The 24,049-nt window shown below is 39.1% G+C and overlaps 2 protein-coding genes across 2 annotated transcripts in view; one reads left to right on the top strand and one right to left on the bottom strand.

Moving 5' to 3' along the window:
- Positions 1–723: 723 nt before the first annotated feature.
- PRPF38A (pre-mRNA processing factor 38A) lies at positions 724–4,439 on the top strand. Its single transcript, XM_088536749.1, has 10 exons — positions 724–870; positions 947–1,106; positions 1,181–1,302; positions 1,814–1,899; positions 2,068–2,178; positions 2,706–2,818; positions 3,383–3,409; positions 3,488–3,585; positions 3,929–3,977; positions 4,203–4,439. Exons 1-10 carry the CDS (start codon positions 741–743, stop codon positions 4,243–4,245), a joined length of 939 nt encoding a protein of 312 aa, XP_088392875.1. The 5' UTR covers positions 724–740; the 3' UTR covers positions 4,246–4,439.
- A 1,378-nt stretch (positions 4,440–5,817) lies between these two features.
- TUT4 (terminal uridylyl transferase 4) overlaps positions 5,818–24,049 on the bottom strand; it is a 37,529-nt gene continuing 19,297 nt past the window's right edge. The window contains exons 14-29 of the mRNA XM_088536602.1: positions 23,530–23,616; positions 21,984–22,087; positions 21,552–21,609; positions 21,354–21,457; positions 20,585–20,674; positions 19,176–19,289; positions 18,346–18,423; positions 17,818–17,995; positions 17,414–17,461; positions 17,234–17,316; positions 15,203–15,318; positions 14,146–14,306; positions 13,215–13,312; positions 9,996–10,521; positions 7,245–7,418; positions 5,818–6,177 (exon numbers count right to left, since the gene is read on the bottom strand). Coding sequence (XP_088392728.1) covers positions 6,086–6,177; positions 7,245–7,418; positions 9,996–10,521; positions 13,215–13,312; positions 14,146–14,306; positions 15,203–15,318; positions 17,234–17,316; positions 17,414–17,461; positions 17,818–17,995; positions 18,346–18,423; positions 19,176–19,289; positions 20,585–20,674; positions 21,354–21,457; positions 21,552–21,609; positions 21,984–22,087; positions 23,530–23,616 — 2,111 coding nt within the window. The 3' untranslated portion in view covers positions 5,818–6,085. The remainder of the gene's footprint in view (positions 6,178–7,244; positions 7,419–9,995; positions 10,522–13,214; positions 13,313–14,145; positions 14,307–15,202; positions 15,319–17,233; positions 17,317–17,413; positions 17,462–17,817; positions 17,996–18,345; positions 18,424–19,175; positions 19,290–20,584; positions 20,675–21,353; positions 21,458–21,551; positions 21,610–21,983; positions 22,088–23,529; positions 23,617–24,049) is intronic.

Below are 24,049 nucleotides of genomic sequence, written 5' to 3' on the forward strand. Positions count from 1 at the left end.
AGTTAACTCACAGAAGTTGGCCTTCTCCAAATCTCCAGAGTGTCAGGGAAGAAGGGAAAGTTTTCAGTATTTGGGACAACATTGGCTCTGACGACACATGAGGGTCTCGGGGGGCTTCGCCTGGCCATTTTTCACCTAGGCCCCATAACTCCCAGCAACCAAGCAGATGAGGCCATCCCAAGCCTTTAAAACGCACGCAGGTTTTATTTAAAGCTTCCGAATAAGAGTTTTCTCTCTGGGAACGCCTCAGGAAAACGCACCCCTCCCCACGACGCCCCCAGCCCCCCACAGGCCCAGCGGGCGGCGGCGACGCGGCACACAGGGGCACAGACGGCCCCGTCGGGCGGCGCGCGGGGGCCGCGTCGACGGCTCCGGCCCCCGAGGGGAGCCCGGGGCCCCGCGCGGCCCTCACGGCGCGGCCGCCATCGCCACGCCCCTCCTCCACTCACCACAGCGTCTCGGCAGCCCCGCGCGCGGCGCCACCAGCAGCGGCGCGAGTTCCCGCGCGGATGGAATTTCGCGCCAAAGCTAGCCTGAAGCCCCACCCCTCCCCGCGCATGCGCGCACGGCAGCGAGGGCGGGAAGAAGGCAGGCGGGAGCTGCGCCATATTTGTGCCTGGCGCGGCGAAGCCGCCCTGAGGTAAAATGGTGGCCGGGCGGGGCGGGGAAGGGGCGTCTCGGAAGCGGTCAGCGCTGCTGGCGGAAGCGGCGCGGGGAGCGGGAGCGGCGCTGCCGCGGCCATGGCGAACCGGACGGTGAAGGACGCGCACAGCATCCACGGCACGAACCCGCAGTACCTGGTGGAGAAGATCATCCGCACGCGCATCTACGAGTCCAAGTACTGGAAGGAGGAGTGCTTCGGCCTCACGGGTATGGCGGCGCGGGCCGGGCTGGGCCGGGGCGGGGAGCCGCCGTCGCGGGGCCCTCACGGTGTCGCCCCGCGCAGCTGAGCTGGTGGTGGACAAGGCCATGGAGCTGCGCTACGTGGGCGGCGTGTACGGCGGCAACATCAAACCCACGCCCTTCCTGTGCCTCACGCTGAAGATGCTGCAGATCCAGCCCGAGAAGGACATCATCGTGGAGTTCATCAAGAACGAGGACTTCAAGTGAGCGCCGCTTTCCTCCGCCGCGGCCCCGCGCCGCTCACCCGCGCCGCTCACCTGCTGCGCTGCCCTTCCAGGTACGTGCGGATGCTGGGCGCCCTGTACATGAGGCTGACGGGCACTGCCATCGACTGCTACAAGTACCTCGAGCCGCTCTACAACGACTACCGGAAGATAAAAAGCCAGAACAGAAACGGGGGTAAGCGCCGGCGCGTAGCGTAGGTGTCTCTGTGTACGGTAGGTGTTTTTTTGCTGGAAAAAATATATAAGGGTAGATGAACCTAAGTATATGCTTCAGTAATAACAGCTTAAAGAATTGTAGGCAAAGCACTTCATTAAAATCTTATTTTTAATCATTCATTCATTGGATGGCCTCCTGCTGTAAGCTCTTACAAATGGGACCTGCCTCGCATCTTTTGCGTTTCCCAAACACTTGTATTTGGTGTTTGTTGAAGTGAGTTTTAGTGCAAAACAGAAAACAAATATAATCAGTGCTGATTTAAGTGTTGGGAATCTACTAGTTCTACCAGTGCTGTGATTTTTCTCTCTTTGCAAAGCAGACCTATTGTTTTTCCTAATCTTTAAGAATTATTTTTGAGCTATTGCTTGTACAGCCCACTTATATCAAGCCTTTTAAGCTTGAAGCATTTCATCTTTACTTCAGTTGCTGGCATTAATTTTCTTCATCTGTTGAATGTTTTTTTTCCCAGAATTTGAACTGATGCATGTGGATGAATTTATTGATGAACTACTCCATGAGGAACGTGTGTGTGATATCATTCTGCCTCGATTACAGGTTTGGAAAAGAGGATGATAATTGAATTCTTAGCTACATCACGTTTGGTACTTGCATCAGCCTCCTGGTTCATAAAGCCACATACAGGACTCCTTGGGCACAGCAGATGCTTTCTTAGGCTTTTGTCGTTTTTTATCTTATGTAAGATAAGGTTGTAATTTCTCTTAGAAACGGTATGTTCTGGAAGAAGCTGAGCAACTCGAACCTCGTGTTAGTGCTTTGGAAGAAGACATGGATGATGTGGAGTCGAGTGAGGAGGAGGAGGAGGAAGATGAAAAAGTTAGTTGACTGTTTTACAGCATTTTATAATGGGGTAATTAAGCATGAAATAGTACATGGTATGGCTTATGAGAAATGCCTGAGGGGAGGTACTAGAAGGCTGCAAGGCAGGTTTTCCTTTCCTTAATGTAGTTCATGAAGTGTCTGTGAGAACGTGCTTGGCCATGAAGCAGCTCTAAAGTGCTCCATGTTTGTCAAGCTCTTCTGTCTGCTCATATTTCAGATATTTTATATGTGCATGAAATAGATTTATATATAGGCATTTTGGCTTTTACTCTCACCTTTAATTCTATAATAACGGTCCTACTTGGTTGCTTTAGGTTTTTGAGGTTTTTTTAATTTCTAGTGCACTTTATTTTTATAACTAGCAGATTTATGTAGTAATACTCATTTCCGAGTAAAAAATACCTGAGAAATGGGAAGCTCGGAGGACTCATTTCCTCTTTTCTCTCTCGTATTAGTTGTTTGGGAATCCCTCCTCATAACTAAGGACAGACTTATAGAGTTAACTTTTGCAATGTTTCCAGTTGGAACGAGTACCCTCTCCCGATCACCGCAGAAGAGGCTACAGAGACCTGGATAAACCCCGCAGATCTCCTGTTGTGAGATACAGGCGGAGCCGAAGCAGGTCTCCAAGAAGGTGAGATGTGGCTCTTTTTGAACAGTAGCTTTGCTTCAAAAAGAAAAACGTACGGCAGAGTACTTTTAGTAGCTCTAAGCACACAGCTGAAGATACTGTCCCACTGGAATCTCTTGCAACCGCTGCGTTTTTTAGTTACTACTTGGGCTCGCAGTGTTGCATAGCCCAGTCAAGCCCTGTTTGCCCATTTCCCTAGTCCTGTAGTAATTCTTTAATTTGCTGGCCACTTTCAGCTACATTTGACAGTGAAGTGAAGCTGTCAAGCAGAATCAAGTGCCTTGTGGTTTTTGTGTAAACTAAGGACTGAGAAGAAAATAATCTTGCTGACTGGGCCTATGGGTATTAAGTCAGGAAGAAAAAAAAAAATCACTTGCCTCTTTCTGCTCACTGTTCAGGCCAGCATGTACTGGCCCAGGGTAGCAGGCTAAACACATGCTGCTGGGATAGGGGAGAAGGACAGGACAGGAAACCCCTGGTGCTGTTTGCAGGCACTACAGGAAACAAAATGCTCATTTGGTCAATGGCTCTTGGTGACTTTTTTTTTTTTTTTTCTTCCAATTACAGACGAAGCCGTTCTCCAAAGAGAAGAAGGTAGTCTATTTTTCTGCTGTATAATTTTAGAATGTGTACATTTTTCGTATCGTTATATAAAAGCTCCCTTTCTCTTAGCCCATCGCCACGCCGGGAGAGGCATCGCAGCAAAAGCCCGAGACGGCACAGGAGCAGATCCAGGGAGAGGCGGCACAGATCAAGATCTAAATCTCCAGGTATTTCTGTAGTTTACCTCTTCAACACTGGCATGTCTCTGTCAGCAGAGCATCTAAAAGGAAAATGCAATAAACTAGACTAGAGCCTTAATCTGGATTAAGAATGGTTAGTAATATGGAAGCATGCCTGGAGAACTCTTTTGATATGTGCAACATTGCACTCCGTACCTTTTTTTTTTTTTTTTTCAAATATTTGGTTTGTGGGCCTAATTAAGGCTAGGTTTCTTTCGGCCTTAACCTAGGACACTTAGTCACTAAAAGCAGATTACATTAGCAAAGCAAAAGAATTGTTGGGTTCTGTGACTGTAAGCAGAAGTTAACTGTTACCCTTTTCACCTCACAGGGCATCACCGTAGTCACAGGCACAGAAGTCACTCTAAGTCACCTGAAAGGTAACAGCCTGGCATACTTCTGACATGTGTTTCTTCTGTTTAAGAATTTCAGAACTGGAGTTGTTTTGCACAGTGGGAGATAAAGTATTTGATATGTTACCTCCCCCAGTGCTGAAGTCAAGATACATTATCCATTGTCTATTGCAGAAAAAGCCACTGTGATTCACTATGATACTATCAACTGTTCTAAAACACCGCTATGTCCTATGAATCTTTTTGTTTCAGATCTAAGAAAAGTCACAAGAAAAGTCGTCGAGGGAATGAATAGAGAACTAAACCAAGCAGGCATTTTAGGGACCTTGAACCACAGTCTAATACTGCCCTTTTTGCTTTATGGGGCAGTAAGAGATGTACTGACTGCTTTAGCAGTCTAATTCCTTAATCCTGCCACTCTTGTGTAAGTAGTAGTTTATTTGTTTCTTTTTATCAAAGGAAAGCTAAGGAAACTTTTTATGTAGTTACTTATTCATGTTCCTGGTAAATTTGGAATTTTTAAAAAATTGTTTTCTTAAGGCTTGAAAAAATTGTGATAAGCAATAAAAATATTTTTTTTTTCTCTCAAGACTCCTTGCTCTCTTTTCCCCTTTTGTTTGTTTTGACTTCTAACTGAAGTCCATTTTAATTCCTGGATTAAGACTTTGTTAACAAAAGCAACTAAATGCAGTTGCAAAAGTGAGAATGGCTGTGGTGTTAGCTCAGTGCTGAAGGAACTGAAGAAAGCAGTGTTTCTCAATAAACCTCCTTGTACAAGAAAGAAAGCAATACTGTCAAAGTCTGTGCTATTCAAAAAGTAGAAGGTAACTTAAAACTATTCTCAAAGATGAAGCTTGTACTGCTTTACTTACTACTATATTTAAAAAAAAAAAAAAAAAAAAAAAACTTGAACTCCAGTAATACACTGCCTCTGACACTAATACTAGACAGTACAACAACATACTATTGCTTTTCAGGCAAAATTACTTAGTAAATTAAAAAAAAAATTAACACCCTGCCTTTGAAGACAAATAGTTTGTGGTCTACAGGTGGTTTGGGAACAGACTGACACATACCTTTATTCAGCTCTAGAGCTGCTGAATAAAGTTTGCACTCAGCAAGGCTTTTCTCAGCTCTTAGTTATAGTTCTTAAAAAAAAAAAAAAAGTATTCTAAATTGCAAAAAAATAGTAGTGTGTTAAATCCCCTCTCTACTCTCCCTTTATTCATAAACTTGCTTGACAAGCATGGATTTGCAGTTTTGTCTTGCAAGGATTTTATATATGAAATTGGAAGATTGCTACTTAAGTGTTTTCCACATACTGTGCACAGGACAGCACAAATTTTATATACAATGACTTTCTGGAAGAAATCTTTACTAAGTTGTAATAGTACAGACTTAACCTTATCAAAATAATATGAAATTATTTTAGAAAAGTAAGAAGGGAAAAGCAGGGAGACTAAGTATCTAGAAGAAAAATGCCTTATCTAGTGTCTAGTGGCATGTAATGACATATGCAGGGGGACAGGAGTGGCCACACTACTTATCTTAGTGATTAAAGCTACTCACATTTCACATTTTCTATTAAATACTTAAATGAAAGCCTTTTTTTGTTGCTGTTTACTTACAGTTAAACACAACATACATACAGCAAGTGATGAGGAAAAGTCTTGCATCCTTTTTTTGCAGTTTTATTTTTCTTTTTAAAAAGTTTTTTTTTTTTTGGCACTACATAGTTCTGTAAAGAATAGAAGTGACAAATTTTTAAACACATGAAATCCCTTTCTAATTTTATTTTTTAGAACAATATATATAAAGTCTGAAGCAACCAAAGTATGAATACAGCTAATAGAAAATAAAGAACTTAATTTTAAAAATTCTCTCTCTTTACAGTTTATCAAGATAAAACAAAACACAAGTCCCCTTAAAAATAGGGTAATAAAATAGATGAAATTTGTATCACTCAGTTTTGTGATACTAGTAAAAACTATAGCTCATATCTATGTACAAATGATACAGTTTAAAAACAGTCTTAAATAATCTTGTATCTAAACATGTTGCATTAAGATTTTAAATCAGAACCTGATTTTTTTTCCTCCCCTTCCCCACCCACCCAGTCATAATCCCCTTAAATTTCACTTTTTCTGTTGAATGAAATTCAGATTCAAGTGTGGGTGTCCTTGAGACAGAAGCGAGAACCGCTGGTTACTCTGCATCAGTGGACCAGCTAAAAGAAAATGGATTACAATTACTTCAGCAAGTTAGACACAGTTAACAGAGTGTGGCTATATTCAATGTATAACACTTACTTAGAAATAAAGGCATTTACGTGGTTGACACAAATGCTATCTACATGACTAGCCCATTTAACAGTACAATGCAATGTTATTTTTATCCTATCTCTGAAATTCCCTCAAAATCATCAGTACCTTATTAATGTTACTTTAAAGAAATTAAGATTAAACTAATAAAAATAATTTCAGGGTTTTTAAATCTTCGTCTCACCTGGAAACCTTGCTACAGCCTATGGCTTAGGCTTTGAAAACAAAACAAAAACGGAATGTCATGCCAAAATCTCCCATCTTACACAATATGACCAAGCAGCACAGTAATTACACGCCTTTAGGTAAAATTTGGGCATGGTCTCTCTCTTACTGAAGCCAAAGGCCATTTTCCCATGACCTTTCCTAATCCTGCAAGATGCTGAACACCTTTATTGGTCACTAGCATCAGAAAGAGTTGGATAAAGTTAATTATTCAAATAATCGTGAATAACTGAGCCCAATCTAGCTTTGACTTTCGTGCTGCTTTAACTGCACATGGCACTAGGTGACCTCCAGAGGTCCCTTCTGACCTAACTATTCTATGAGCTTTTAAGTTCATAATGTATGCAAGTCATTTGTAGGGCAAGGTGCAAAAGCCAAATAAAATTATTACGACAAAAACTTATGCAAATTCTTAGCACACACACAGACAACTTATTTTATCCTCTTATTGAAGGAGAGGTGGCTCTAAGTGAGACAGGTGCAATGAACGAGGGGAAAAAAAAAGGCTGGGAGCGCAACACAGTCCAAGCTGCCTATCAGATTCCACAATGCCATTTAATCCCTTCCCTCCCACAAAGATTTTCATCCATCCATACAGGAAACTGAAGTGTTGATTTTACTCTTGGTTTCATTCTTATGGTTCCAGGGAGCCTAAGCATGTGAAACAAGATTCCTTGGCTTTTAAAGCCTCTGAGACAGTAAAGAGACATGTTGCATGAGCTGTTGATTCATATACTAGTTCTAGTACCTTGAGGGTAGAAAGGTTTGTTCGGTGGATAGCTGGCATTTCCCTGCTGCATGTAGTTCTGAGGCATATTGTAAGGCCACGCTCCTCGGAGGAGAGGAAAATGGGTAGGGGTCCCATGGTCCCAAGGGACAGAAGGAGGGTTCATTTTACCAAACTGTCCTTGGAAACCCTGATCTATTTTTCAATTGAAAGGGAAAAGCACATTGCAAGTTGAAATAATTAAACAATAAGTCACAAATACAGTTTACATCTCAAATAACATTTTGCAGGGGACTTTATGCAATTAATCTGATGCGCTAATTTTTAAAATATATACACTAACAAGAATTACCACCTAAATTACTTCATTATTCATCATAATAGAATTTTATTGGAGGGGGAAGAGAGGTCTTGATTTTAAGTACTGATTCATCATCTAAAATCTCACTATTTCATACAGAAATAAGTTAGACTATGTTATTCTCATGATGAAAAATACAAGTTCTGAAAAATGTTACTAATAACTGATCCTACATAGATCTTCACTATCACTGACACACATGTGACATGAAAGGCATGTCCTACTTCAAGAAATAATTTTCAGAAGCAGTACAGTAGAATTCCACTAACATCTATACGCTTAAGAAACTCTGTAGGTAGACCGCAGGACAAACTTAAAAATTATTTTTTGGAAAGACAAAAACTTCTGAAATTAGTATACAACTTGTAAAATATTCCATTCATAAATCTAGTATTACTGCAGTGCAAAGGATGAGAAATCAAGCATCAAGGAGGCAAGATGCATAATTATTGACAGTGCTGTCAATTTTGCTCTTTTTTTTCATAGCTCCGAATTTTATAAGAAACTGAAATACCCTGTAATTTAAAAATCTTGGTCACTGTACATTCAAAAAAAAAAAAAAAAGGCAACTATCCTTCTCAGAATAGTAGTTCCCCTTAGGAAACTTAGAGACTTTCAAATTAACAAGCAAGCTATGGGCTTAAAAATAACAGTTGTTTTCATACAGTAAAATATGAAATACAGTCCACAAAAAAGCACAAAAAAGTTTTCCTTTTGAATCTTCTAATAATCCTACTTCTGACTAGATTGTCTACTGAAAAGAAAGTAAACTTGCTTCTTCCTACTCAAGATTACGTGAGGCAAGACAAAGTTTCCATCAATTTGCTGTTCCCAAATTGTTCCAGGCAGGCATGAAAGCAGACTTCAAACAGAGAGTACACAGCTCATCTTCGCAGTGCTCCTACCCAGTGACCTACTGTAATGTCATCTAAACCATAAAGGAAACAGTTGATTAAAACACAAAGAGGGCAAACACCAGGACTGGAAACTAGGAAAAGGTGTTATGAGACAAAATGAAAGGATTTCAGCTGGGGGAAAAAAAAAAAAATTACTGAGACTGACAGCAAGAAAACTAGGAAACATTCTGTGCAGACAAGATGAGAGTAGAAATGTGCAAACAGAGACAAAGTGCAAAAGAAAGAGACTGCAGACAGACCAATAGACAACAAGCCCTGACACTAGTTAACGGAGGAAAGAGAGTCAAGAAAAGAAATGGAATTCAGCCAACATGTCTAAAAGAAGGCAGCTACCTGGGTAAGATGGTGTGGATCGGAAGGACGTGCTTGAGAAATAAACGCAGCACTGAGGTGAACTCAGAAGGGGGAGACAGATAAAGCATGATAGATAATTGAAACAAGAAATGTTGGAGGATTAGGGACAAAAGCAAACTTAGAAAGCACACTGGTAGCAGTCTCTGCATCCTCTACAATATATTCACCTTAATGACACTGCCCATATCAAAAAATATGCAATTCCTGTCAGCAAATATCTAAAGGCTGAATGGCAAAGTATATCTCATCTAATAGTGTTGACTCATAGATGAAAATCCTTTATTGCTGTCAATAACTCCATTAGCGTGGAGAGAAGATGTGCAGGAGATTTAAAATTCCAATCTCTTGTGATGAATGACTGCGTCAGTATATTGTATGATGAGCATTTTTTTAAACATAGGTTAAGTTATCCACAGAATAAATCAAGAGAATACTATTATGGTTTAGAAGATCACTGTTCAAGTTCAGGGACAGCCATTGTGTATGTTGCTTAAAGAACTGCCTTGTTAGTTACTACAAACTGTTTTACTCAGCCCCATCAAACATGTAAGTGTACTCGCCTTTCATAGGAGGCAAAGGCTGCTGCCCACTTGTTGCAGAAGATGAAAAACATATGAAGTACTTTCAGGAAAGGATGTCAATATTAAAGACAATATATGAGCCAGGATAACATATAGAAGAAACAACTGTGTAAGACCTTGTTATTAACTTGTACTGGAGTATTGCAAGCGGACAACCCTCAATAGTCACGACCATAATTCTGTCAGTCTCTGAGTTTGTAGATGTAATCTTAGCATTTACCTAATAATCTGTACAGCAGCATAAGTAGAAACCATATTTGTAAGCATATTTACAGAAAAGTAATTTAGACTTAAACAAGTATCACACGATTTCTCAGTTGAATGCATGATTTCTCATGTGTTGGATGGCTCTTAATGGCAGATAGGACCAATGCCTGAAAGTTACCTAGGTCCAAACTGCCTATTTTTTTCCCTACAAAAATGTTAAGACAACAAAATAAAGATTTTGTCCCTTAAGCATCATTTTTTAATGTAAAACTAATTTAGCATTAGCTGTTTCTATAACATTTAACGTTTGTACACAAAGTGCGAGAGGTTTGATACAATAGAGAAGAGTTACCTGAATTCCCCACAGTGCCATTGTTCACCAGTGAGTTTGGAGTCACGGGGTTGTGCCAGTGTCCCTCATGAGAAGTGCTGGGGATTCCCATGGGCCTGGCAGCAGGCTGTGCAAAGATGATACTGGGATCGTTCAAGCTTACACTGCTCTGGTTATTTGTGGTGGTGCTGCTGCCAGACCTCATAGAAAATGGAACATTTGTAGAATGAGGAGGGTTACCCGGTGCAGAGTGAATAACGGGCCCATGAATAGGCCACGAAGTGTTGGGAAGCTGAATTTGGTGGTGATGGTGCATCTGAAGTAGTCCCAGGTTATGCAAGGTGGAATACTGACCTGGGGGAGACTGGGGAAAGTTAAACAAAGGCAGCTGGACCTGATGGGGTGGCTGTGCACCCTGTTGTGGTTGCGGAACGTGCTTATTTTGGGATATTGGTTGTGGTTGAGTCTGGTTAATGGAGGCTGGTTGAGAGGAATTCTGTGTAAATTGTTGAGGTTGTGGAGAGTAAGATGACCGATGCGAATCAGACTGGAGGGAAAAAAAAAAGTATGTATTTCAGATTAGTTCACTAGCTATTTAACGGTGATTTTCTTTAACAAGTACCCAATTTTGTAAGACAGAGCAAAAATAGCAGAGCACACCCCAACAACACCCCAAAACTAAGGCAAAGTTCCTGGTGGTTTAAATGAGTACAGCTCAACTTAAACTCATTTTCACCAGCAGACAGTCTGGATATCTTGGCCTGTTAACGTGGCACATCCCACCATCAGAAATATCATTCTGAGCAAACATTAGCCTCAAGCTACTCATGAGACTCCTCGTACATCTGTTTCTGATTTTTATTCAGCATCTTCCCCGCCCTGTTTATTTACAGCCCAGAACCTCCTAAGCTAGTTACAAAACCTCACTTCTAAAAAGTGGTTATTATTACCAAGGATACCTTTGCAAGCACTTCCAAAATAAACGCCTAGTATTTATTTATTTATATAATCTGTTAAAAAAACAATTGCAACCCCACAGACCCAGTTTCAACCTCTGTATCCTGATGCTGGGCCGTGGCTGAAGGCACAGAAATAGCCATTACTGCAGCATTTGTAAATCTTTCGCTATCACCAATGACATACAGAAAGAGGCCTGAGCCTGTCTGAGCTGCTTTGTATTGCTCACAGCAGAAGCTTTCAAGAACTAGGTTGAATGGGGTGTATCCCTGCTTATCTGCCAAATTTTATTACCAGTGTCTACATTCATCTAAGTTGTTTTTAAGCACCCAGATAAGGTGCTGATGGCGTGAGATAGGTGCCTCCAAAGGGAGATTGCAATTAGACACAGCTGCCCAAGACAGAAGTGATTATCTGAATTTCAGGTCTCAATCTCCCTGTGGAGTTGCTTGCCTTTCTCCATGGGTTCTAGCAGACAGCTAAGCTCCAGGTAACTCAGCTGCTGTCAAAATATCTGAAGTTCAAGGTCTCTGCAGCTTGTCACTATCCCTAACTGCTCTCCTGCCTGTTTAAATTGGCAGGCACTTTTCTTCAATAATTGGCAGATCTGTAGCACGTCCCCCCCAGCAGCCTCTCAGCTGGTTCCTTACAGCATCATGCTGTGGTATCTTGCCACAGGCACAGATGAAGCCCAGGAGCTGAAACTGCTGTTCCAATCACTCCTGTCCCAGGGCCTCTATGCCTCTGCAGCAGGGAAAGAAGGTAAAGCCTGGGATTTGAAGCCAGTGACTGGCTTAAGTATGTTCGAATATGTTTTAAAAACATCCTATCCCCCCAAAAAGCACATGCACAAATCACAGCCTGACTGCAAACATTAAATTCCCACAAATACACTGGGACACGACAACAGGAGGAAAGGAGACATGATAAACACCAGCTTCCTGATCTGCTTCCACACCCTTGCCTTCCCTTTTGCCTCCTCCTGCCTCATAATATTCCTTCCCATCAAACAGCCCTCAGGCAGCATACATTGTGGATTCTCCAAGAAATCCTGACCAAATGATCCCCAGGCAGCACGTACACAGAGTCCATGGCATCCAGATGACACAGAACTAACTGCATATATGCAGTAGGTCCAGTGTCTCTGATGTGCCCAACTTCTCCGTGTGCACCCACATCTCCAGCTGCAATTTCCCAAATGGAAATACAAGGCTCCTACAGAGATGCATCTGTGTCATGTGAAAGAGTATGGTGGCCGCCTAGGTACTCTTTTAGAACAGGGTTGCATCAGTTCCTCTTTAATAGCAGATTATGACATTAAAAAATGATGTTACAAAGTCTCTGTTATTGGGACACACATTCCAAAGAATGTTTGCAGATCAGTTATGAAATACTCAATTCCTAAAATAGCAAAGTAACTAAACAAAGTGCTTTAGTAATCCACAACCCTGATTCCGATGTTTGCTCACTTGCCAGCTTTCATAAGCAGGCACAGGTTTCTCAGCCTATTAGCTGAAAATGAATCCATTTCTGTGGTATTCTGTACACCAATAATACTAAATGCCAGCAGCTGTATTTGTTCAAACACTCGCTGCTCTCCTTCTCCACGCAGGAGCACGCCAAACATTTTTATCTAGTTCTAAAAACACTTAAACAAATCCTGAGGAAAAAAAAAATCCCCATTCTTCTGCTTGTGCTTCTAGCTTGCTCTGGCAGGCTTTTTCTTTGTGTATCACATCTGAAGTCAAGTATGATTCACTTATGTTCCATGATAGTCATCCTTTCCCCTCTGACTTCCAATTTTTTCTACCCACTGTTGCTGGCTGCCTTCCATTTATCTGCAGAATCCTTAACTCAGCTCCCTTCTGAAACACCAGAAATAACATGACAGTCACAAACCTAATTCTCTTGCATGTACATGACGAGCTGCACTTCATCTTTAATTTCAACTTTGAACAGTTTTAGTACATGCTGCCAGAACAACTAGGCACAAGACTTCAAAAGGCATCTCAGTCTGACAGAGAGTGAGGACAGGCTTTCAGAACTGCAAGTTGTTGCGTATGAAACCTGACCACGCAGTTTCAATACAGAAAGACCACAAATGCTCTCCAAGAGACTAGATGGTTAACTAGTTTTAGTAACTGGCAGTGCAGAGTGCAACCTTGCCATTATAAGGTCCAGAATTTGTTCAGAACAATCTGGGCAAATCTGTTCCTACCATGGCCCAGAATTGTTGGTTTGTTCTATCTACTTGTTTTAAAACTAAAGCTAACTGCAACTTACACATTCTGATGACTGTCTAGTGCGCAAGGGTCGTTCCACCTGCTGCTGGCTCACAGCCACTAGCTGTGAATTTACCATGCTTCGGACCAACTGGGTACCTAATTAAAGAACAAACAATTTTAATATAAATTACAGCAGTTATGGATCACAGAATACTGAACATGTAGACACAGCAGCTAAAGCCCAGATCTAATTCCAAGTAATACAAATTCCAGCATGAACAAGGCTCACGTTGCTAACAGCTGAGAACACTACTTCTGACAGGCTTCCATGCTATTCCCATGAGCAGTGGGATTTTAACAACATTAACAGCAGAAATTTGGGGGGAAAAAAAAAGAAAAAAGGGAGATCCAAATACAGAAGAGAGGCAAGGTTCTCTCTAAAGGTCATTTATGATCCTTTTTCAAGTACTTCAGGCACCTAAGGACCTAACTCAAATGGGTTTTCAGTTAGACTTGCCTCTAATTACCAGCAGTAATTACAGAGCCAGATGCAGCTTACCAATTCACTTACATGATTTTGGAAGCCTAGCTTAAGACCATTGATTATTGGTGCAAGGATATGTACTCACCTCTCATAGATGATGTAGCATTAGCTAGTATTTGATAAACATTTGGAAGAGGAAATGCATTTAATTATTACTACTATTCCTACTTCTAAATGCCCCAATCTTGAGTGAAAGACTAATAATGCAATACTGTGAAGCAGGCTATATTTATTGTCAAGTACATCTTTCCCCACCACCCATGTAAAGACTGTACTTCAAGAGAAACTATTTCCCTTGGAAAAAAGTAACACTTGACTAAAGCCTGTGTTTGAAATGACTGAAAACAAGTTATCAGACACAGAAAAAACAAAGATAATTATAGATGCCCAGAGCAAAAAGGGACCTCAGAACTTCCAAATAGTACCGAACACTCTCTATACTTACCTGGCACACTATTATTTCTCTGTCGTGTTTGTTTGAATTCAGGACAATCTCTTCTAACATGACCTATATCCCCACAGATGAAACATCTTTTCTCTCTTGTTTCCCTATCATCTTCTTTCACTTCTTTTTCATCATCTTTCTCATTTTCCTTTTTCTTCAACCTGAATAAAACATTTAATAGTGCCAGTGGAAAAACACACAAACAAAACAAATCTCTGTACAGTTGTTAAACAGATCTTGAGAATACGCCCTCCATCTAATGGGTATTTCTCTACAAAAGTGTATTAGCACCTAGACCCTAGGCAGCATGTGAAAGAAAGCACACTGATGCTTGTTCAAAAATCAAGTATTAAAACAATAAATAGGAGAAAGATTAGCAATCAGGAACCAAGGTGAGAAGTAAAGGTCTTTTCCACAAGATGTTTGCAGGATTGCTAAGTGCTAATAGCATCTTGTGAGACTGATAACTTGGGAGCGACTTTCTACCTGCAATTAATGCACAATCACTAAGTGACCACACTAATACGATGTTATTGAAATGCAGCTGACACACCTATGCACATTTTAATTACCTTGAGATTGTAATCAATTTTTATCTGGCTTGCAGAGGTATGTTGTTAGCTCTATGCAGCGATTCAAATCTGTTTTGCCAACAAGATCACTACAGGAAATCCATTTAATAAAGTATAAATTGTGCAACTATGTAGTACAGTCTTAAGAGTTACAATATGAAGATAAAAGAAAAGAAAAAAGAAAAAAACACCTTACTGAGCTAAAAGTTATAGCTATAATTAAAGATAGATCATGAAGCAAAATAAAAACTCACGAACTGCTGATTTTACTATGTGCTTGCATTAAGTACTCTTAACATTTAGAGATGACTAGAAATAGCCCAAGAAAAGTAAAAACAGGATGGAAAGGTCAGGATGAGATATGAAACTGACTGTCTCTGCAATTTAGTATATTCATTTCCATTAAAAATTCAAATTCCCATATCTCTCCTGATGTAATACAACTTTGAAGATTTTAAAGTGTTAGCTTTATATATACTGCTTACCTTCTCCTCTTCGGACAGTCTTTCATGTAGTGACCAATTTTTCCACAGACACGGCAGCATCTGTCATTGGGTGCCAATTCCCCATCTGTCAGCACTTTTGAGTCAAAAAAGTACTCCTATCAAAACACGGACAGACACAATATACAAACCATTGACTTACAGGACAGAAAAAAGAAGGAATACTGGGCAATTTTCTTTCCCCTTCTGTTCCCTAAATTTACTTTTTCTTCCGCTATAAGCTCTCCCACCGTCACTCTTTGGGAGGTGTGGAGTAATTTGGTCTAAAAAAAGAATACTTCAGCCTGACACAGGCTGAATTTGCACATTTATCCACGCTCCAGATTTCTGTGTCTTCCCCAGCACCTTCCCCAAAGGTGACATGGGTAATGTTTTGCATGTGATTTATTTTGGCATCTTAAGTTCCTGCTAGGATGTTTTCCAAAGCAGCCCATGGCCCTTTCCAAATTATATGAAAAGGTCCCTCTCCACTGCGCAAAGCTCAGGTACCCACAGCACGTGGTAAAATATAAGCATCTTTTAAGGGTGGGAAACAGATGTAGCATCTGTTCATTGACCTAATCACATCAGTGCCCCAGAGTTGCTAAGAACAGCTTTAGTTCTGTCACATGTCAGGGCAAAGGCCACAGTTTACAGCATGTGAGCTGCATAAACACTGTGAAAGTATTTATCTTGTCTGAAAGATTGAATTGGGGCCCCAGATGGACATGTCCTAACCCCAGCCTGGGGACAAAGACCTACTGTAGCCTGAGGTAATTCTCTCAAGCTTTCTGCTCCAGTTTCCTGCCTATACAGCTAAACAGAAAAATGGGGCATTAACCTGGGCAGAAGAGTGAAATTCTGAGATAAAGCAAAATAAAACTAAGAACACTCATTAATGTAATGCTGTGTTAAGCATGTATGTAAACAACAGGTTGCTAAAAAAACTAAAAATAATTTCCCAGAATGTTTACCAGAATGTTACCAAATATGCTTACATATTTGGCAAAGGAAATAACTACATACAACACAGTAATTCATTATTTGTATCAGAGTAGCACTCAAACTCCACAGTATAACTCAGGTTCTATTTTATTAGGCATAGCACGAAACATAGTAATTGCATAAAAGAATATACAATACAAACTAAGAAAAACTACACAAAGAATTAATAAATGGAAAGAGGAGATAAAAAGGGATGAGGAGAAATAATAGTAAATCTCCTTTCCTGTGCACCCACGTCACCAGCTCACATTTCAAAGGGTTTTCAAGTTACACATTAAAAAAGAAATAAAAATAGAAGAGAATTTTTCAAAATCACCTCACCACTGAGGAGCACAGCCCTATTGCAAGCCACTGGGAGAACACTTCTGAAATGTCTTTAAAAACATATTTTCAAGCAAGTATTATCAACGTGAATTCTAGTTATTTTATTTGCTGATTTAAAACAAACAAAATAACCCCATAATTCTCTATTACACATCAATGACTGCACACTGTGGCAGAGTTGTGGGTTTTTTTTGTTTGTTTGTTTTTTTAAATATGGTGCCTTATGAGTTTATGAACATATTCCTGGCAGTGATTCACTAGGCACGTTTTGAAGGTCGATGGAAAACAAAACACTATCTTTCACTCCCCTTTTCCCTTCCTCAGCAGCACTTGTTCTTTTCCCTGCTCTCTGAAATTGATACACATGCAACATCTTGAAAGCCTGCTTTCCGTAGCTACATAACTCTTCAAGCCATTTGCAGGTTTAAATAAGGATCACAGAAAAACTGAAAATTGTACTATCACACAAAGAAAAGTTTCATTAAAAAAAAGTATTTTCCCTGAAATGGCTCAAAACACTGATGTGATTCTTACTCTGTATTTTATACAGAAGCCCCAAACTATGCAGATTATATGCAATTTCATTAATTCTGCATACCAAAACAATCACGATTAGAGACGTTTTCTGCTAGATGCATCATTTTACTGGACAGAGAAAGGTAAAATACATACCAAAAACTTGACAATAAAACCATGAAAACTTACAGCTTCTCTTCCAACAGTTGGGTAGAATGGGGTACCAAATAGTTTCCTCCCATTGATAAATGCCTTCATTATGAAATTGGTCACTATTGAAAAAAAGACAATGTTGTTGAAATACAACAGAGAAAGCACAAATTTTAGAAATTAGTGAGCATTAATCCCCAGCACACTTTAATAGCTTACTTTTTCTAGAGACTCCAGCACCGAGATTATGATTCAAGTCAAACGGATCTGTTTAAAGAACGGAAAAACAAACCTAAGAGTTGCAAGATATATGATGCAATAAATTTTATTTTTATATAGACAATTTAAATACATTCACTGAGTAGGTGATAGCAAAGCAACACTGGTGTGTTTTTAAAATGTGATTAATCATAATAAAATGACAGTAACTTACATAGACATATGAAAACAGAAGTCTAATGTCTTCCTTGATAAAATATAGGATTCGCAAACAACTTTTTTTTTTTTAAATGTGAATGGTACTTTTCTTGCATAAAGATTCTGTGCAACCATGAGAGCATTTCCTGGGGCAAACGTAGTCATTACTGCTTGGTTAGTAGGAGAAAAATTAAGCAGATAAGTACCCTCAATGGCAATGCATTTGGATGTCCACTGTTTTTCAAACGTAGTTAATAGCTTCTTCTGACGAATGCTGATCACGTACTCCTTGAAGTCAAATTCCTCAGTGTAGAATCGCAGCAACCCTAACCAGAGTTCTCCAAGGGACTCAGTGTTCTTTCCAAGAGAAGGCAGACGCTTTTTCTACATGAAATCAAAGACAATTTACACAGGTAGTTTCCCAAACACTTTTTGTCCTTGTGAACTATCTCCAACCACGAATTTGTCTACCATGCAGAGTTTCTCTTGGTTTAAAAGTAAGCTGTGATTATAAATCACTAGCCCAATCCAGGCCTGCTTATATTTTTTTTTCCTGTTTTCATTTATGTTATTTAGAGATGATTAGAGATAAATCAAGAAAAAGTTATAATGGGAAGTTATAATATTATTGTTATGGTACTTCAGCTATTCTTGTATAAATTACACTGTTAAAAATATATCACTTTCCCGTTAAATGCTTAAGCATTAACACTCTTCTGGAATTAAAATATTACCAGTTCTTCCATGTCATCAAAGAAAAAGGCATTCCATCCATCCACCATTCTCTGTGGAATCTGTTTTCCATCAAATATCTGCAGAAATAGAGGGCACAGTTAATGCTCTAATTTAAAGTCACCATAAAAGAGCTGCAGTTTTGCTGCTACAAGGTAGCACAGAAATAACTATTTTTGCAGTAACTTTAAAAGAAGATAGCAATAATGCAAAAAGACCTTCAAGTATACTTTAAAAACAGGAATTTCTGCCCATAAATCAAATATTTTCATACTTCATTTTACTTGTTTTTTTACAACTAAAAAGTATTACCTTATGAAAATTTAGACAGCAAAAAATCTCTAAGATGATTTTATATGACTTCTTACAACCTTTTACCACTTAACTCCAGCAAAGCCAAAAGGGAAATTCCACTGTTATTTAAACATACTCTCAGAGGTAGCAATAAAATAACCTCCAATCATTAGCTACTGAGTATCAGTAAGAAAGTTAGTTTCAACTGCAGTGTTTAAGGCAATTTTCCGCTTGTAGGTAACCATGAAAAAAGTCAGGGGTAATTTTCAGAAGTGTTTGGGAGTTCCAGTGTGTAACTAGGGAGAGGCAGAGAGTTGACTAAGTACACTTCCCACCCACTCATTCACATGTAACGATAAAAAAAATATTATTTTCTTAAAAAAACAAACAAACAAACAAACAAACAAACAACTTTCCTGACTCATATAACACACTATATTTAAAGTTGTACCAAAACACTAGTTAAATAATTAAAGAAACATTAAATAATTGAAGAAACAGTATATTTGTTTTCACAGCCTCTTTTCTGGAAGCCTACCTCCTGGAGAACTGGAATAACTGGTGGGTTCCTCTGCTGTAGGAAGTACAGAACCATAAGGATATAGGCATATGAAGAGAGACTCCCTCGGGATGCATCTCCAATGTCGCAGCGCTGAACAAAATAAAAATTGTTTTAGGAAGCCTGAAAAATAAACGTCCTAGAGTCAAATATCTTCTGGCAAACCCAGAACATAACCTGACTTGTTTAGAAACACGAATATTTTCAAGGTGAAAATATCTTTTCTCTTTTAATGTGACAACTAAGCCCCAAACAGAAAGCCCAGCAAATCCCAACACCTACTGCCTAGGTTTCAATACTGCAAAATTACTTTTTTCCTAAGCTAATGTTAGCAGAACTGCTTCTATAAATTCTTTTTTATTTTTATTTTTTTCCATGTTATACTGTCAACTTTGGCAGTATCTGATATTTTGCTAGCATTGCATATGTATGTCTAATTAACCCAAGGCTCAGTCAGCACAGAACAAACACCAGTGAATCACAGAATCATAGAATGCTTAGGGTTGGAAGGGACCTCTAGGGATCATCTAGTCCAACCCCCCTGCATACACAGGGTCACCTAGAGCATAGAAAAAGAACGGCAATATTCTGCACTATTGAGAACACGCACACAAAAATCATTGCAAGTCTTCATGACAGCACAATAGACATGTCCATCCCATTCTGGAACAAAGTTATTTTACTTATCTTGATAAATTATTTTTACACTAACATCTGGTAGCATGATGTACTTTCTGCAACAATTTCATTTTCCACACACAGGCTAAGCTTTCCTTCTGCCGCTTGAATAAAGAGATATATCACATTTCAATTATCAGAGGCTGCATAGTAAATTATTAAAAGTCTTTGGTTTTTTTTTTTAAATATTAAGTGTCTAACAATGAGACCAACCTTTCCACTTACAAATCCAAGTGCATATCCCATGCATATGAACACTCCTTAGCCTTTGCAGGAGCAAGGCAGAGCAGCAGAAAGAAGGTGCAATACTCTCCGGGGTGACCCCAGATACAGATACCTAGCTAGTCCCTACGTCCTGCAATTACCTATTTTTTTTTTCCTGGGAATTTTTCTGCAAAACAGCTGGTTGGAAATTGAAATAGATAAAAACATTATCCTTTCTGGATATCACCTTTTCCTTAGACAAAAATCATTCAGCAGATAGACAGAAGACATTCATTTTGACATTGGAATATATGCTGGCAATATTGCTGTTTTTCTGAGATTAGAAATTGGTTCTAACATATACAATCAGATGGTATGTCACATCATACAAATAATGTTATGCTTACTATTGTTACGTCTCCTTTCCGGTTGGTATTAGCAAAGGGAAACTCGGTGGCTCTATCAGAAAACAGTTACAGAAATAAGAAACCTTCATTTTGTATTACCTTTGCAAAAACTTTCATTGTATAACCCAGGTATTGCACTCTAGGGTCAATAGCTGCATATGTAGCGAGCATTCTTGTGTTATGCTGTGCCTTAGGGGGGGAACAAAAAAAAGATCAAACAGGTATTTAAAAATAATTTATGGATTATTAAAATACAGTCTGCCATTCATGCATGAGGGATGCATAATATCAGTGGAGGGTGGGAAATCAGCACCGAGTAACATTCCTGCAATATTTCTTGCACAAACACAAATGAAAGGCAAATCTAAGGCCAGAATTAATACAACAACCACAAAAACAACCCTGGAAAACACCAGCAAATAAATTAGGCTACACAAAGACTCACACTGCAGCAAAATCCACAAATTATATCATCTTCTTTTCAGGTGAGATGAGCCCGTTACATACGAAATATTGGAATTTCACTGTACCAAACATGAACTAGGATGAGACATATTCACAATGACAGAAAACCCATGGCGACCACTGCACTAACAGCTTTTCAGAAACATGCACAAAAATGCTGTGTGCCATGAGGCTGCTGTGCCATCACGTCATACAACTAGTCGGGTCAGACTGAGGGCAAGGGCCATTGATTTCAAATAATGAAGAAAAAAAGACAACATTTTTATTCTGATCTCAAAATTTTATTCCCTCTCATATGATTTAGTACGTTACCTAGAACCTCTAAACTTGTAAAGACAAATATATTCTACAGAAATCAAAAAGGTTTCTATAAACATAAAAGTAAATGCAATCAGGTGCTTACCAGTGTATTGTATAAACTGATGTCTCCTTCTAAACCACTTCGTCTGTGTTCGAATTTTACTATAGGCACTTTGGCTGTTGTTATAGGCAAGATGTTTCTCAAACCTGGAGAGGCAAGACTTTAGTACATAAAATATTTCTATTAACTATACATATAGTAAGCGTAAATATAAAACAAATAATATTTAAAAAAACCTACCTGGATGCTTCTTAAGAACTTTTGCCAAACCTTCTATTATTTCCTTACAGTTTAATTTCTAGGAAAAACAAATAGCACAGCTTCAAATGTTAAAGCAAAGACCTATACCCACAAGTAAATTTACCACGAAGATTACATTTATAAAAGAAAACTCTGTGCAAAAATAAGTAAACAACAAATCAAAGCATTCATTTCTGTATACTGGTGACTCATACTCTTTATATGGACATTTGTAGTGCACTAAGTGTGTCTATACGATATTGAAAGTAGATTAAGCTGTATCTTGCTTCAACTGTGCTAAGATCAAGAAGTTAATATGCTATTAAGGCAAACTCTACCTACTCTTCATAAACAAATCCTAGAGTGAAAAAACTTTTTTTTAAAAAATCTTACATTTAAAATGGTAAATTGCAATAATCTCTAGACTCTTACCTCTGCATTTTCATGGCCTTCCAAGGTCATGCAGATATCTAGATCACTGTCCCGAAACCCAAATCCATTCTTTGAAGAGCCAAACAAGCAAAGCCTGGCTTTGTCTGATCAAGAGCGCAGACCGAAGCGGGGGAGGAAAAAAAAAGAACAAAATAAAGACCTCACAACATGTTTTCTGTTACAGTTTAATGACTGTTTACTATGAAATACTCTGAAATAATTGAGATAGAACGATATATTAAACAATTAAAGTTTGTAATAAAGAGCTTCTAATGACACTTTTAACACTTCACATTTGATAAAAGAGGAAGCCCAGCATTTTAAACTGATCTATAGAAAGTTAGCCAGAATAAAAACCATCTACTTCTAATAAGTTAGGCATGTTACAAACTCTCTAACCACTAAAGACAACTTTTTACATATGCTGAAATGTGCAGCTCCAATGTTTGAAATGATCCAAGAAGTGTGCAAATCCAGTCACACTACAGTTTAATCCTGCAGATAAGACACAGCTACTTTGAAGGCACTCTTGGTTCCATTGATATCTTATCGAGGTTTCTTTTTTTTTTTTTTTAATTTTGCTAGCTTTAATCATAATATATTGTTTTAGAAGACAGAAGCACTAAGATTAATATATTTTGTAACATTTATGTCCAAGTTGTTTTGTTTACATTTTCATGTGAAGCACAGGATTGTAAGGCATTTTCAGTCTTGTAATGGGAAGCTCAGTTACAGAACTGAGAAGAGGCAATTGCTTCTCACAGGAACAGGAGGCATTTATACAAGAACACATTTATCTGCTCAACTGAAATCAGTGTTTGGAAAATATATCCAGCTCTGTGTGGCTACTCCCTACCCTTCAATGGAATCCAAAATTTCAGACTTTTAAGGTTCTGTAATAGGCTTTAATCCTCAGCTGCTGCCAAAAAGCACAGGGCACAGCAGATGGAAGTGCAATTCACAGCTGCCTGATCCCAGGCCAATTACGGAAGAAGGGACGGCCTCCCGTGAAGAGCAACAAACTGCAGTGCAGGAGCCCAGTGTTCAGTACCTGCCTCGAACATTATTTTACACCATCTTGTTTTTATATCTCTGCCTTAAGTTCCATCAGTGCAATAGGATAGTTTTTCCCATTTTATATATATATAAAAAAAGGCATGTGAAGATACAAACTCATTATGATTTCAGGGATATTCAAACGCTGGTGACTAGGCAACAAAAGCACCTGGACCACAACCAAGACAGCACTACACCCAATTGGCCAGGGCCCATTTGAACTTTCCTTGCCCTCACTGCAATCACGTCACAAATCCTGTGTAATCACTCCTGCAGCTTTTCCTTTCTTCTCGAGACATGTACATGGACTAACACTTGAGAGACATTCAACTTAGAAGTCTGCAAGGTATGCTTACGTACAGATGAAAAAAGAGAAGCCACTGCTTTAAACAAGGAAAACAAGTAATAAGGAGGACAGGTACATGGTCAGGCTCTGGACAAGGTGCATAAAAAGCAACATTACCAAGAACTACTACCTACTGTAACATACCATTATATTCCTTTCGAATAAATCTTTCCAAGCTTGCCAGAATTTGTTCTCTATTTTGCTGCTCTGATAAAGGAGGGGATAATTCGTCTAAGTAAAAAGAAAAGGTTAAAACACAGTCAGTTCATATCAGCTACACTTCTACCTCAAAAATCCTTTTCAGATAAATCAGAACTATTGGATACTTTTTAACGTTGCTTTCCTTGAATATTTATTAAAATATTTTTCTTTCTTTTCGTGATGTCATCACTGCTGCTTGGATTTTATTTCAGATGTTTGTCTTTACTGCAATTGCTCAACCACAGACAGCCAGAAAGGCCTTTTCCCAACAGAAGTTCTAAAATTTGACCAACACAAAAGCTATTTTCTACTCAGAGGCTAATTTCTGGAAATCAATGTTTCACAAAGCCAGTGAGAAATTCCATAGAGCATTTGTTCTTCAAATCTACTATGAGAACTTGATATTAGCCATGTATTTAATAAGGCAAAACCAAGAATCTTAGTCAATTTGCAGTTTAGGCTA

This window comes from Tinamus guttatus, unplaced genomic scaffold, assembly GCF_059628265.1.
Source record: "Tinamus guttatus ecotype Peru unplaced genomic scaffold, ASM5962826v1 Tinamus_guttatus_pri_ptg000044l, whole genome shotgun sequence".
NCBI lineage: Eukaryota > Metazoa > Chordata > Aves > Tinamiformes > Tinamidae > Tinamus > Tinamus guttatus.

Excerpts from the sequence above, each read along its gene's own strand:
- PRPF38A (XM_088536749.1), top strand. The coding sequence starts at position 741 with ATGGCGAACCGGACGGTGAAGGACGCGCACAGCATCCACGGCACGAAC. Across the intron at positions 871-946 it reads GGAGTGCTTCGGCCTCACGG|CTGAGCTGGTGGTGGACAAG; the intron begins GTATGGCGGCGC and ends CGCCCCGCGCAG. Across the intron at positions 2,819-3,382 it reads CGAAGCAGGTCTCCAAGAAG|ACGAAGCCGTTCTCCAAAGA; the intron begins GTGAGATGTGGC and ends TTCCAATTACAG.